The 14,773-nt window shown below is 34.2% G+C and overlaps 1 protein-coding gene across 1 annotated transcript in view; it reads right to left on the bottom strand.

Annotated features, from left to right (window-relative positions):
• Positions 1–12,484, bottom strand: part of LOC137403729 (beta-parvin-like) — a 45,663-nt gene extending 33,179 nt beyond the window's left edge. The window contains exons 1-3 of the mRNA XM_068089747.1: positions 12,360–12,484; positions 4,328–4,506; positions 3,279–3,381 (exon numbers count right to left, since the gene is read on the bottom strand). Coding sequence (XP_067945848.1) covers positions 3,279–3,381; positions 4,328–4,506; positions 12,360–12,456 — 379 coding nt within the window. The 5' untranslated portion in view covers positions 12,457–12,484. The remainder of the gene's footprint in view (positions 1–3,278; positions 3,382–4,327; positions 4,507–12,359) is intronic.
• Positions 12,485–14,773: the final 2,289 nt, after the last annotated feature.

The following is a 14,773-nucleotide window of genomic DNA, read 5'->3' as shown; positions in this document are numbered from 1 at the left end:
CATCTTTCAAGCACATAGCGCCTAACCACAAGGAAAGCATATTTTATCACTAGTAACTAGTAATCTGGCAGTCTAGTGCATGGTGAGAGATTGTCAGGTGTAATAATTAACTGCACAATTATTCTGCAATGTAGCAAAGCAGTCGATCGGCAGTGGTGGCAGAGGGTCAATCAACCAAGCTGAAAATCACAAGTTTAAATCCTATTGAATGTGATTTTTCACCCTAATCTGGGAAGCTGGATAACCAGGTTTAATTACCATGAAGTGCAATCTTTTTCCTAACACTCTTACCATGGCTTTGCACAAATGGACATGACTCTTATTATAGTACAAGATTACTAAACTCCTTTTTCAATAAAAGACAGATGCCAATTTTGTACTATAAGAATGTCAAAGACATTCACAGACAGAGTCACAGACAAGCAGTTCGCCGCAACTGCTCAGTGAGCCTTGTGACACCCCTGATCAGGTGTTTGATAAAATCTCCGAACAAATTTCATATAAAATGGAATGGCTCAAATTCTAATGCGCTTAAAAATGCTGTTTCCTGTCAGTGTTCAATAATTTCCTTGGAACTTTTATGAATGACCCTGATGTGCATGGAGCCGCATGAAAATAGCCTAAAATAACCTCTGTAATCTAATCCGAATCGGAAAGCTAATCTAAAGACTTATTAAGGGTGCCTACGTACTCCAAAGTACGCATCTGCTATTAATAATATCAATTGCTAAACAGTGGCCGTTTGGTACAGATTCCAGTTGTGCAATCATCCCACACCAGCGGCTTTATGCACACTTTCAAGGATCTGTCCTCCGCAAACAACCATCATCAATAAAGTTCAATTCCTATATAAGCTGCTCAAATGGTTTATCTGCCATTCTGCCAGACAATCGAAATGGCAGGTCAGCAACCAATTTATGCAAACTGTTCAAACATTTTTTTATTGAAATTTAACTTGTTCACTATAATTATTTTCGACTAAAATGGCTGTTGGATCCTCCCTATTAATGCATTTTGGCAGTCAAAATTAATGTTTGCGATTTAAAATGCGAACATTCGGGCATCCTGGTCTGACATTTGACACGCCTAACAGATTATTGAAATATCCTTGTATTCGGACGTCGGAACCCGGATATTATAATAATAAATTGTATATTAAACAATGCATATGTACTCAAGTCACTTTCGATATACCGTCACATGTATCAATAAAAAAACCATAAAGCAAACTTATTGCAACATGCAGATTACGAATATGAATGGTGCCATAACTTATTCTCAGCAAGAAAAGATGTAAAGCTACTGGCACATTTACATTGTTGTCTGCATTCGTTCATGCAGAAGATTACAGATATTGTATCAGCCCACATTGTCTATATATTATGTGGTCTCATAAAAGTTCATCGAAGACGAGTAAGATGATGGATATAGGCTGAGTTGGCTACTAGAGACATTCAAATAATAACCGTATTTGAAGCAGCCTGTCAGCTCGAACAAGTGACATTGGTTGCTACGGTAACACGCATATCTTGAAGGCATACTTTGAAAGATTTAGTGATGGAAATGGTACGTAGAGCAGACCGGAAGCACAACTGAATGACTTTTGTTGCGACGAGTGCACGACACTGCATATTAAATACTGTGAGAATGCAAACATGACTTATTTATGAAACCTGTCGGAAAATCATCTTCGACAACTATTTTAAAATAAATGCATTGTGAGTGGTTGAAGTTTTCCTCTTGTCTGATCAATTTTATAATATTATGAGCTGCACACAACTTGAAGTACGCCAAGAACACTAAGTTTGCAATAGCAAACTTTCATCCGAAAAGATGGATATGATGTAGGCTGCCGAGGGCATTGAGAATCTGTTGTTGAGCTTGAATTATAATACAATTTTAATTTGTATATTATAATTATTATATTATACACAGTATATTATATACTGGGTGCATTAAATTGTGATCTATATGAAAGATAGCACCTGTATCTATCTGAGCATAATGGTAGGTAGTACTGGATGTATGTCACCAAAACCGGTAGAAATGGTTAGCACCAGATGCTATTACCTTTGGTTCCTATGCTAAATTTTATGATTTTTCATGGTTAAACCCTATATTTGCCTGAACTGTTCTTGGTCAGCACCCAGAATTATAAGTCTACGGCAGCAAATTAAAGATTTAATCAAGAAGTTGTTTCATACAAACTCAGCTACAACAAATGCTAACTAGAAACTAAAGAACTTAGAGTTGTCTGCTCATAAACAGTTAGATTCAATAAAAGATTAATAAAAGGTAAGCTAATTACTTTCTTCTATTCAATAAAAACGTAAGACATGATTAGCGGTATTCAGGAAGGTGCTGCCTCTGGTAACCCTCCACAAGGGTTGGTCAGTGGAGGTATAACTGCATTTATATAAAATCATAGAACTCATTAAAATCTGAGGTTTTTTATGCTTAGAGGAACTGTGAAGACCTACTGAAAAGCTTCCTAACAAAAAATAACTTAAAATCTTTTCATTAAATTTGAGTCTATAAGAACCTACTGAACCGGTGAAAGGGTAGAAAAACTCTAACATTGTAGACGCTTAGGTTGTATTTTATGACACAAAATTAAATAGACAAAAAACCAAAAGCTAGATGTCCTCTCAACAAACCAACCGACATAACATACATCCACTTAATCAACAAACGCACTGAAGTGAGAAAGACTGCCCTAGCTTCACTTCTAAAAGAAATGGTAACAGTACCACAATTGCAATAATCAGAAGAAACTTTGCAGGAGAAGTTAGGAAAAGATGAGTAGCCCCTGACACTTACTCATATGATGAACAGGCAATCAGCTTGAAAAACAGGATTTAAACAGTTTACCACCAAAATGACTGGCCTACATGAAAATCCGGCAATGAACTAATTGATTGCATATATGTATTAAAATCTGACAGCAGGACCTAGGAGATTAAGTATTATTCTACATGGCATACTGCAAGCAGCCATAAGTTCACCGATGCTAACATTAAAAAGGAGCAGGTATGCCGAAAAAGGTGTTGGTCAACATAAAACACTAAACCGAAATCGGCTCCAATCAATATTTTGTGCCATGCTCTCCTTTTCTTCTTTCGAACAAGCTTTTTATTTTTATGGCATATACTACAAAAAGCATACATCCAAATTAAATATACTTTTGTACATCTCAGATAATCTCATAAAATATCCCTCCATATCCAAACAATGCCCAAATATGGCGTTATCGAAACCTAACGTGCACCCTTACATACCGACTAATTTCTGAAGTACCTGCCCATCGTACATATCTTCTTCAATGTCCTTGACTATAATTCTGTGGTCAGCCAGCTCTTCGTTTATCCAGTTCAATAAAACCTGGTCAAACCAAGGCAGTCGAATTATAAAAAGAATGTAGTGTTTTAATGTTTAAATTATACCTACTGACAAGGATAAGATAGTCACGATTAAAAAACTAATATTTATAAATTTATACTTGACCAACTTTCAAGCTGGCATCAATTCAAACATTCCTTTGTGCAAAATTCGTCAGCCTTACATTTTTAACTGAGATCCAGCAAAAGGTGACAAACTTTGTAGAGAACGCAAATGTAGATGGCTAATAGAGCTTGCAAAGCATGATTTTATCATACACAAATTATGGTAACAAAGGTTTTTCCGACTACACGCCCGATTCCTTCAACTTCAGCTGTGCTTGGAAAAACCCAAAGTACCTAATAGAAATTAAAAATAAAATCATTTTTATAATCCGTGTATATAAACAAAGCAAATCATAACAAACTGATGATAATTGTATAAATGTATATACAAACGAATGTATAAACTATACATAATATATACAACAAACAATGAGCTGATCTATGTCTGCATGTATACACTTTCAAACTCACTGAACTCATTTCAAATACATGTATACCTTAGACCTTCACCTATTCACACACTATTTCGTTCCTCACCACCTATTTCAATATCATTCAGATTTGTTGTCACTCTTCACCTCGGCCATTAAGACTTTTAGCCAGCCACTTGTCTATTCAATTGCGGCCATATTGAATTATCTTTTACTTGTTCCAAACTCCTAGCAATTATCCGTTTGCATCTACTTAAACATTTTAAAACTTTCATATTCAAATCACTTGCTCCTTGCCTCAATTCCTTGTTCTCTCAATTTCTCATGCACTTTCTCATCAGCTTCAGCTGATTTGCCGCAGCTGGTTTATCACTCTCAAACCAAATACACAGTACATACAGTTAACCGGGCGATCAACTATCACATGTAAACATTCCAGCAATCTCTGCAAACCTGTACAAGAGTTTTAAGCTTGGGATCATTCTTCGACTGCGCTTCAATCATCGACCTTTCTTCATTCTCTTCTAGTATGTAACTATCTGGGGGAGCATTATCTCCTATTGCGGGTGAAGTAGGTGTCTTAGCCGAATTATGATCCATAAACTTCTGACTCTCATCTTCCAGATCCTGAACTACAATCAGGATAACAGATGATGAGTCAGCAAAAATTTATTTTTATTTACTCCAGTTGTTTCTTATAAAAAGTTAACAAATAATGTCGCTTTACCGCCAGCTTATACCCTTAGTGTTTCTTCCATACAAACTTACTGGGCTAGATAGAATATTAAAAATCTAATTTTAGAAGATTCAAGGGTTTATTCAGAGATTTATTTAAAAACCGGTCTGATTGATGATTGAACCTAGAACTAGACCTTCGCAGCATAACAATGTAATTTTTTGGTGACAATTTTTAAGGTAGGCGATATGAAAATTGCCACCATTTAAAGATATATCGCCAATCATATAAACGATATAATCGTGTGATGGCGATTTATCTCACACTTGACGATTTTCAGGGTGAGCGATACTGGAACTAAAACGCATGAGTGTCTTCTAATAAGCTCACTCCATAGCCTTCCACGCACAAATGCTTTCCTAACATAAATGTTTCTAAGTTACATGAATGCAAAACAGTTTATTTTAAATTTAAAATAAACCAAAAAATATTAGAAAAATTCTTAAGCTTGTTACATAATAATATTGGGATTTGGCATATATGTATCGCAAATTGTTTATCTGCAACATCGAATCATCTGATAAATTTTGGTAATCATGAAGCTTTACTTAGAACCCTCATTTCAGAGGATGGTATGCCTACCACTCCTTTATGATAGAACCCTCATTTCAGAGGATGGTATGCCTACCACTCCTTTATGATAGAACCCTCATTTCAGAGGATGGTATGCCTACCACTCCTTTATGATTGCTAAGCATAAATAGAACCAAGTGATTAAATAAAAGTGATGCTCTTATTAAGAAAAATACAAAAGGCTTAACAAGTTATTCAATTAACAAAATTTTTTCTTCATGAACACCCTACTTGGCATTCAACCTCACATATATCAGTCAAGGTTCTTGAGATGGAAAAAAAATGGTGAAAGGCTACATTTGCTTGCAATTGCAGTTTTTAAAAAATCCATAGAAACTTTCTTTGGATCAAACATGTGTAACTGATAATTCTCTTTTTCCACATATAAAACCTTATAAAACTAATCCTTTGAATCATGTAACTATTGGTTGATATTGGCAACATTGGTGTTTACCATAGTGGAAATCTTTGGGTTATTCCTGAGAAACTGAGTTTTTTGTTGAATGTTCTTCTGTAAAGGGAATGAATTTGGTTGAGTGTATCAATGAAGGATTTTCTAGCATTTGAAAATCTTTAAAAAATAGTATAAAATGAAGCATGATAGAACATTAAAGTGTTGCACATATTATGACATGTTACTGGATAAAGATGTTTTTGTTTACTTTGTTTATAACTAATATCCTTATTAAGATGCTAACATCTATGCAAGCTTGTTATCAGAGCTATATAATAAACTAGGTGGATGCCCGAGTAATAAAAAATCTTTGCACAAAAAATCTATTTTTATTTAACATATGCAACAGTTACCGTTCTAACTTTTTAAATTCATATCATGAGAAAAGTGTTTTGTGTAGTTAAAATAAATTAGAAGAGAAAAAAACTGTAAAGGTTTTCAAACTTTGTCAAACAACTTTTAAACTCATATTTCCTCATACCATGAGGAAAGTTTTTGTGCAGGTCAAATAAATTAGAAAAAACAAAACAACTATAAAAGGGTTTAGATGTCAATGTGGAATAATTAGCAAATAACACTTAGATTAAGTCTGTTTTAATAAGATTATAATAAAAGATGATTCGCTAATAATACAATTAATAAAAACTGAGAAAAAAAGAATAAAAGTCATGTTGAATTAATAATAACAATGAGTACATAAAACTGTGTGTATAAAAAAGGTTCCTGTTGCAGCAATAGCTATCCATCAAAAACTTTGAATACGATGATACTGGTGCCTCTTGATATTGGTACAAATGTAAAAATGGCATATCGGACTGTCTCTGTCTGATACTTTGTCTGATTGAATGAAGGAATAACCAGAAACAGGTGTGTGCAACAGCACATTTGAAATTGAAACGGCACATTTGAAAATTACAAATTGAAAAAATAGGTAATGGATTTTGAACTGGCTTTGAAAAAACTTGAAAATAATACAAAACTAAATGTTAATTAATAATAAAAAACACGTATCAGCGCAATTTTATCAAAAGCTAGCGTTGTTATCGGGTTTTTTTGAGCTAATTTTTCTCAGCGTTCAGCCTATCAAACATCCTGTAACAAGCTACGAGCAATGTTAAATAGCTTATCTACCTGTCATAAAAGACTGAGATTATTTTTAAGGCTGAATTTAGTTAATAATGGGTTTTAAGACACCCATCTCTATAATTATAGATCGAACAAAACATCACCAACTACCGTCGTTAAAATGATAGGTTACGTCCCATATTTATGGGCGGAGCTTGTTGTGTGGATTGTGTCGTTGACGAGACCGATATTAGAAGGCTGTAAAAAAGCCTCCATGACTTTGAAAGTTAGTGGATTTTGAGTACAAAATCGGAATCAGCGTGTCCGATTTACCTAGAGGAAAATATGAAAGCTGTTCATGGCAGTTATGGTTCAAGCTACAATTAAAAATTAGATAAATTGCAAATTAAAATTTATTAATGACTAAAAACAATAACGACTGTATAAAATTGGACCAAAACCATCAGTAATTTCAACTATTTTATTTAATTTTTTTATTACTTTATTAGCAATAATTTCATTTCAAACAAAAATGTTTTTAAAATCACGCAATACGAAATAAAAAGGGCAATAGCTAGTCAATCAAATCAAATAAATAGTTTGACATATTATCGCATTTAACAAACTTTCCTCTGTCAAGGAAATGGATGATTTTCATGGATAAACGCCACTACAGTAATACTTCAACTTACGAGTGCTCCAACGTACGAGAAACTTAAGATACGAGCCAGCTTTCTAGCAAGTTTTAGCACTAACATACGAGCCATGTTTGAGATACGAGCACTTGAGTGAGTTGCCAAGTATGCCGGAGGTGTTTTATTAGAACAGCATCACTCTGTATTTTTCAACTGCTCAGGTTATACTGTTGTACCGTGTTTTTTTGTGCACGATTTTCTGTGCAGAATTATGTGAATTAAAAGTACTGTGCGTAGACCGAAAGTTTGCCAGTAAAATGAAAGATAATACAAAGAAAAAGCAAATGATAACAGTCGATATTAAACGGAAAAGTATTGAAAAATATGCGAAATGTGTATGCGTGATTCAGATAGCTCGGCAATATGACAGAAATACATTCATAATTATCAAACAGAAGGATTATATTCAGGGCATTTAGTTCGCAAAAGGACTAGCCATAGTTTCTAAACGGTGCAGTGATCTTCACGACCGCTGATGGCATTGGACAAACAATTGGCCGGTGACAGCGTAACTGAAACGATGCAATGTGAAAAGGCCGGCGCTATCTATCCAAACTGTTTAATAGACATTCGGACAAGTTGGCTAGTGATCGTGTGTTAACCATTTGTGACGACACCTGTGTTCGTCCTAATCGCAACATGTTGCAAGGGCGACAAAGGCAAACGTCCTTAGATAGGTTTATCTTAAAACGGCCGGCTAGTCGTGAAAGCGAAAAAAAGGAAAGATTTCTCGCTAACCAGTGAGAAATTTCAAACTATGAACGCCGAAGAAATTTTAATTACGTTTAGTTGAAAATGAAAGTTTGCTTTTAGGTTTGCTTCTAAGTTTGTCTTTTAACACTTTGATAAAATCTAAATTTATCAAAGTCAACTGTTGTAACGAAGGATAACTTATATCTCCCTCCCTGGCAAATGCGAGTGTTAACTGCTATTGTATGTATTTAATTTTACATTTTAATTAATCACATTTCCTTGCATTATTTTTTATTTGTTGCTTTTTGAAAGCATGTAGTACGTAAGGACAATAGCCAACATGTTCTTTCTGTTACAACATCTTGTTTTGAGTGTTTTATTTGCCTTTTTTTAGAGTATGGAAACCAATCAATATATATTTAATTGTTCTATATATAAATTAATTGCACCAACATGCGAGTAAATTGACATACGAGCTCAGTCTCGGAACGCATTAAGCTCGTAAGTTGAAGTATGACTGTAGTTTTAACATGAATACATTATATGAAATTTTTAAAAAACTATTACAATGATCATGGTGTACAAAGAAATTAGATATATTCAATTATTAGGAAAAATAGTTTCAATATTTTTTTATCAAAAAGAAAAATCTATCAGAATAAAGGAAAAATATTATAAAACTGTTCAAGTAAACTTTGTAAATGTATTCTGATCATATTTATGTGTAATACAAACCAAAACAAGATTTATTTTTCTCATACATGACAGATTTTTTTTAATGAATTTCATTTTTCAGAGCAGATACACAAAGTGTGATAATTAAACAATTTGTACGCTACTCTTATACCACCTTCTGATTAGTTATGCTTTTTAACATTATTTTACATGTACCCTTTCAAGAATTCCTTTTTACATGGCGTTAGGTAGCAACATTGACAGCTTGAGGCTCCTGAAAAGCAGCTCTTTGACCCAGTCAATATGTAGGAAATTCTTACATTAGTTGATTACAGTCATACTTCGACTTACGAGCTTAATGCGTTCCGAGACTGAGCTCGTATGTCAATTTACTCGCATGTTGGTGCAATTTATTTATATATAGAACAACTAAATATATATTGATTGGTTTCCATACTCTAATAAATGCAAATAAAAAACTCAAAACAAGATATTGTAACAGAAAGAACATGTTGGTTATTGTCCTAACTTACCACAAGTTTTTAAAAAGCAACAAATAAAAAATAATGCAAGGAAATGTGATTAATTAAAATGTAAAATTAAATACATACAATAGCAGCTAACGCTAGCATTTGCCAGAGAGGGAGATATCCTAGGGAGTTATAGAGAGTTATCCTTCATTACAACAGTTGACTTTAATAAATTTGGATTTTATCAGAGTCTTAAAAAACAAACTTAGAAGCAAACCTAAAAGCAAACTTTCATTTTTAACTTAACGTAATTAAAATTTCTTCGGCGTTCATAGTTTTAAGTTTCTCGCTAGTTAGCTAATTTTTCCTTTATTTCGCTTTCACGACTAGCTGGCCGTTTTAAGATAAAACTATCTAAGGACGTTTGCCTTTGTCACCCATTCACCATGTTGCGATTAGGACGAACACAGGTGTCGTCACAAACGGTCAATATACGACCACTAGCCAACTTGTCCGAATGTTTATAGTTTTGATAGATAGCACCAGCCTTTTCACATAGCGTCGTTCAGTTACGCTGTCACCGGCCAATTGTTGATCTTTTATCCAATGCCTGAGCAGTCTCTCTCCATCAGCGGTCGTGAAGCTCGCTGCGCCGTTTAGAAACTATGGTTAGTCATTTTGCGAACTAAATAAATGCCCATATAATCCTTCTGTTTGATAATTGTGGATGTATTTCTGTCATATTGCTGAGCTAGCTCAATCACGCATACACATTTCGCATATTTTTTCAATAATTTTCCATTTAATAATTGTTATCATTTGCTTTTTCTTTGCATTTCATCGTTCATTTTACTGGCAAACTTTCGGTCTACGCACAGTACTTTTAATTCACATAATTCTGCACTGAAAATCACGCACAAAAAACACGGTACAAAAGTATAACCTGAGCAGTTGAAAAATACATAGTGATGCTGTTATCATAAAACACCTCCGGCACACTTGGCAACTGACTCACGTGCTCGTATCTCAAACATGGCTCGTATGTTAGTGCTACAACTTGCTTAAAAGCTGGCTCGTATCTCAAGTTTCTCGTACGTTGGAGCACTCGTAAGTTGAAGTATTACTGTATTTAGGAGAACATGTTGGTTAATTAAGAGATTTAAGGCAATATTTAACAGATTACATTTAAAGGTTGACTTGCAACAAAATTCACATTACAGTTATTTCGTATCAAAATATTCACGATGTCTTACTCTGCTGTGTTGTAGGTGCAAAATAGGCAGGGATTATTTTTATGTGTTCTATCAGCACCTCAGAAGGCTGAATTAGGCTAAAATCAAAAAAGTTGCTGCTTGAGGAACTAAACCAAATAGAAAAAGTTGTATCCATCAGTTAAATCAGTACCTTTCCATGCATTGTACAACCCACAAAAAAACATCAAACTGTAAATAACATCAAACTAAAAAATCTTTTGCCATTTCAACTGAAGCCTGGAGAGGCTTGGTTGAGTAAAATGTCATAAATGTGGTTACTAGCAAATACTGTAGAAGACATCTCCAAGCAATTAGCTGCAATTATGATTTATTTTGACACTTGAAAATTTTCTAATTGGCTATTCCTCAATAACTGTGATACTTCAATATAAAATGCAGAAAACTCATGTGAATTTGGACGAATATTCCGCCATGTTGACAAAAGTCATTTTTCCTTTCATCTCCATCATGATCACTAGACATATCGAGAATTTTTCAAAAAAATTGATCCATAAACTTTGGCACATATTTATTTTTATTTGTTGTATTCACTGCAAAGAAACGGCTGCCTTCCACCTGTTTTCACCCCTCCTACCAATTGCAATAAACCTCTTTAGATTCAAGATTCTACAACTACAAGAGGACATACAAAGCACCGTTTAGTATTATTCGGGCAACATAAAACCCAAATTATTTGAATAAAATGCTTATATGTATACTGATTTAAAAACTACCATTTTGATAAACCTAGGACATTGCTGAATAGAAATTACTTTGTAGGTCATGACAAATATTTGCTCAAATTTTACATTATTCAATGAAAGACTTTTGTTGTGGAAGTTCAGAAATGTTTCCACCCCGCAAGTACAGCAACATTATCAATAGAGCTAGTATAAATAGAATTAATAGAGTTGATTCATTTTCTAATGGCGATGAGATTATTTGATTCAATTGGTATCCCTTCATAGCGTTTTTTACACTACTTCCATGATGCAGTGATCACTTGCAACATTTTTAAGAGTACACTACATTTCACTTTAAACACCACTAAAATGGCTTTCCATCAGTTTCAGTTGACAAACATAAGAAACATTTTGGACTACTTCACGAAACAGATCATACCACGACACACCTTGACCTTACGGAATTTATCTGTGAGTTTTGATTTTTCTGTAGAATAAGGACAAAGTTACTGAAAAACTTAATCGTAGCAAATATCGAAAATCTTTTAGCTAGATGACTCTCTGCAAGCCATCAATTGGAGGTGTGCAATATCACAGATTTACGTCAGCTATGAGCAAATGGTTTGTGAAATTTTGTGCATATATACACACATAAAAGATGATTCAATTCACTTGCCTTCATATGACTCTAATAAAGAAAGGATGTGTTTTGCTTAATAGCAGTATAAAAAGTATGCAACGGTACATATTTAACCAATGTGTACTAGTTAGGCCTATCACAGATTATTATATGCATTATTAAATTATTACATGCGTATAATCATTGTATGCAATTGAGTTTGTTGAAGATGGCTAAAAGGTTTTAAGTAGAGCTTAAACCGACTATGATAAACATGGATGGGTACGTACTTGTACACGAATAAATATTTATGTATGCCGATATGAACGTGCAAAGAATTCATTAGTACGTCTGCATCTTATACGCATTCTATAGTCAATAACATATAGTTAATAAATGGTGGTAGAGGCACATATAGCCGTTGTTACAATTTATAGGTAGGTGATACATTTTGAAGCAAATAGCAACTCTGACACATATTGCTAGCCTGTATCTCCTAACATGAAAAAGTTCTCGATAGTTGTTTAATTGACGATGTGCAGTGAAATAGCGTAAAATAGCACAGTAACCTTCTTTGTTTGATTTTTTCTTTCTTCCGAAAGTGCCAATTTTTACACTGGTGTTCGGAGAGGCGGCAGGTACATTGGGACTATGCGCCGAAGCCATCGCCAGTAATAAAAATCTCACAATGTTTCGGAAGTCGTGTGGCGCGACAACGCAACTTCGAATGAGACAAACCAGGTCAGCTTTGAGTTTATGAAATGATTTTGTTGCATCATGGTTTGGAATAATTACAAAAAATATTTCCAAGGAGCCTATTATTTACTGCTGTTTAACCATAGCGATAAAGTGTTTGTGTTTCAAGCCCGTCGACTTGCGGACCAACGAATAACTCGCAATTTTTGCAATTTTGCAGGCTGGTCTTTATATGGTCAAAGGGGTTTTCCATTCAGAGTTTAATTTGAAAACAATATTAAGGTAAATAATTTGATCACACTTGCAGTTACTCGTTGCTTGGTCTCACGCAGCAGATGCAGTATAAATTTGAAGTTATCCCTACATGCTTATTGGTCCTTAATCCAATGATATGCAGCCCCCACAGGGCTGTATATCATTGCTTAATCTTAAGAACTTGAAAGAAAAAAATCATCAGTGATCTGAGGCTTGAGTGTAAATTCAGAAAAAAATACAGTATTTCAAGAATCTAGAAACCGATGAAAAACAAATTGTGTTTCATGGTACTGTAAATTTTCCAACATAACCCCCCCCCCCCCCATACCCCTCCCAAATAAGTCTATCTGATGCATTTGACACGGTTTATCCGCTAGTTACATTCAGAAAGCAGTTTTGATCATACTTACATACTGTGTAAAATGGTTCACATGAGATTTCCTAAATGCATAAGTGCAACCATTATTGCAATGGCTTCATCTATAGTTATCCAAAAGATATTGGTGTTTGCTTGGCCATTTTAAGCAAGGAAACCAAGTTTGGAGAATGTTGTTTCAACCAGCAAGTATTAGCAATGATATACACCCCCCCCCCACAGTTGGGGGCTGTATATCATTGGTATTAGTAATAAATGTTGCTGCTTGTAACCAATTGATATAAATCTATGTATTGATTCTACAAGTACTAAGAAAACAAAAAGGAAGCATATGTGGCACAGCGAATATTTGATCACGTTGAGAAATCATCGAGCCATCCTATAGCTAATCACACGACAATTCATGAAATCCTAAAGATATGTGTTAAAAATGTGTTGCTGAATTGAAAACAATACTTGAATATTATTTTTCTGTTTCCAGTTGCTTGTAGACAACCGTTTCTAATAAAAATAAAATGTTTACCCAACCACTGGTATATCGCTCAGACATCATCAAAACTAAGTAAATCGTACATATATTTTACACCATACTCGATACGATAACGAGTTGTTCAACAGTTTTGTTTTTTCTGCAATGAAAATGCCAATTTTAATGAACCTACTTTGACAGAATTATTTGCTACGCCAACCATTGTCGATCTGTTATTGCTATGAAAGAACAATTTCAGCAACCATTTTACATTCATTGACATATTTCTGTATGGTAGACAGCTTCAGGGTTGGAAAAGTCATGATTTCATTGATATATAAATAAATCAATATATATATATAAATATATATGTATAAATATATATATTTATTTATATATCAATGAAATCATGACTTTTTCAACCCTGAAGCTGTCTACATATATATATATATATATATATATATATATATATATATATATATATATATATATATATATATATATATATAAATTCATTAAAATGAAAATGACCGCGCTAAAATCCTCTGGGACTTCTACATCCGGACTGACAAGCATGTCTTAGCAAACCAACCAGACTATAGTGGTGATGGACAAGGAGAACAAGAGGGCTACTATAATAGACATAGCAGTACCCAATGACTACAATATAGCCAGCAAAGAAAAAAAAGGTAGAGAAATATCTCCCTCCTGGAGAAGAGATTGAAAAATGCTGGGATGTGAGAACAACTGTAATTCCAGTAGTCATTGGGGCACTGGGCGCAATAACACCGGCGCATAAAATGTGGCTTGCCCAAATACCAACAGCAATCAACTCAGATAAGTTGCAGAAAAGTGCGCTATTGGGAGCAGCTAAGATCTTGAGGCGAGTGCTCAAACTCCCAGGTCTCTGGTAGGAGACCCGAGTTAGAGCAGAAATTACCACCCATATGGGTTAACCGGGGTGAGGAAACAATTTATATATATATATATATATATCCTGGTAAAGAAATTAATTTGGTAGCTAAAGAGTTAATTATGGACATACTGAGCACTCATGATGATCTCTTATCGAGCACGGGACTCCCAAGTGTACTAGTATTAATAAAATGGCAATGCACAGCATTTTACATTGTTAGTAGGAGAAAACATCAATGCATATTGATAAAAAATCTAAAATGCAAACAGGC

Source organism: Watersipora subatra, chromosome 9 (genome assembly GCF_963576615.1).
Source record: "Watersipora subatra chromosome 9, tzWatSuba1.1, whole genome shotgun sequence".
In the NCBI taxonomy this organism is placed as follows: domain Eukaryota; kingdom Metazoa; phylum Bryozoa; class Gymnolaemata; order Cheilostomatida; family Watersiporidae; genus Watersipora; species Watersipora subatra.
Note: the sequence above shows the minus strand (reverse complement) of the source record. Positions and strands in the feature narration are given on the sequence as shown.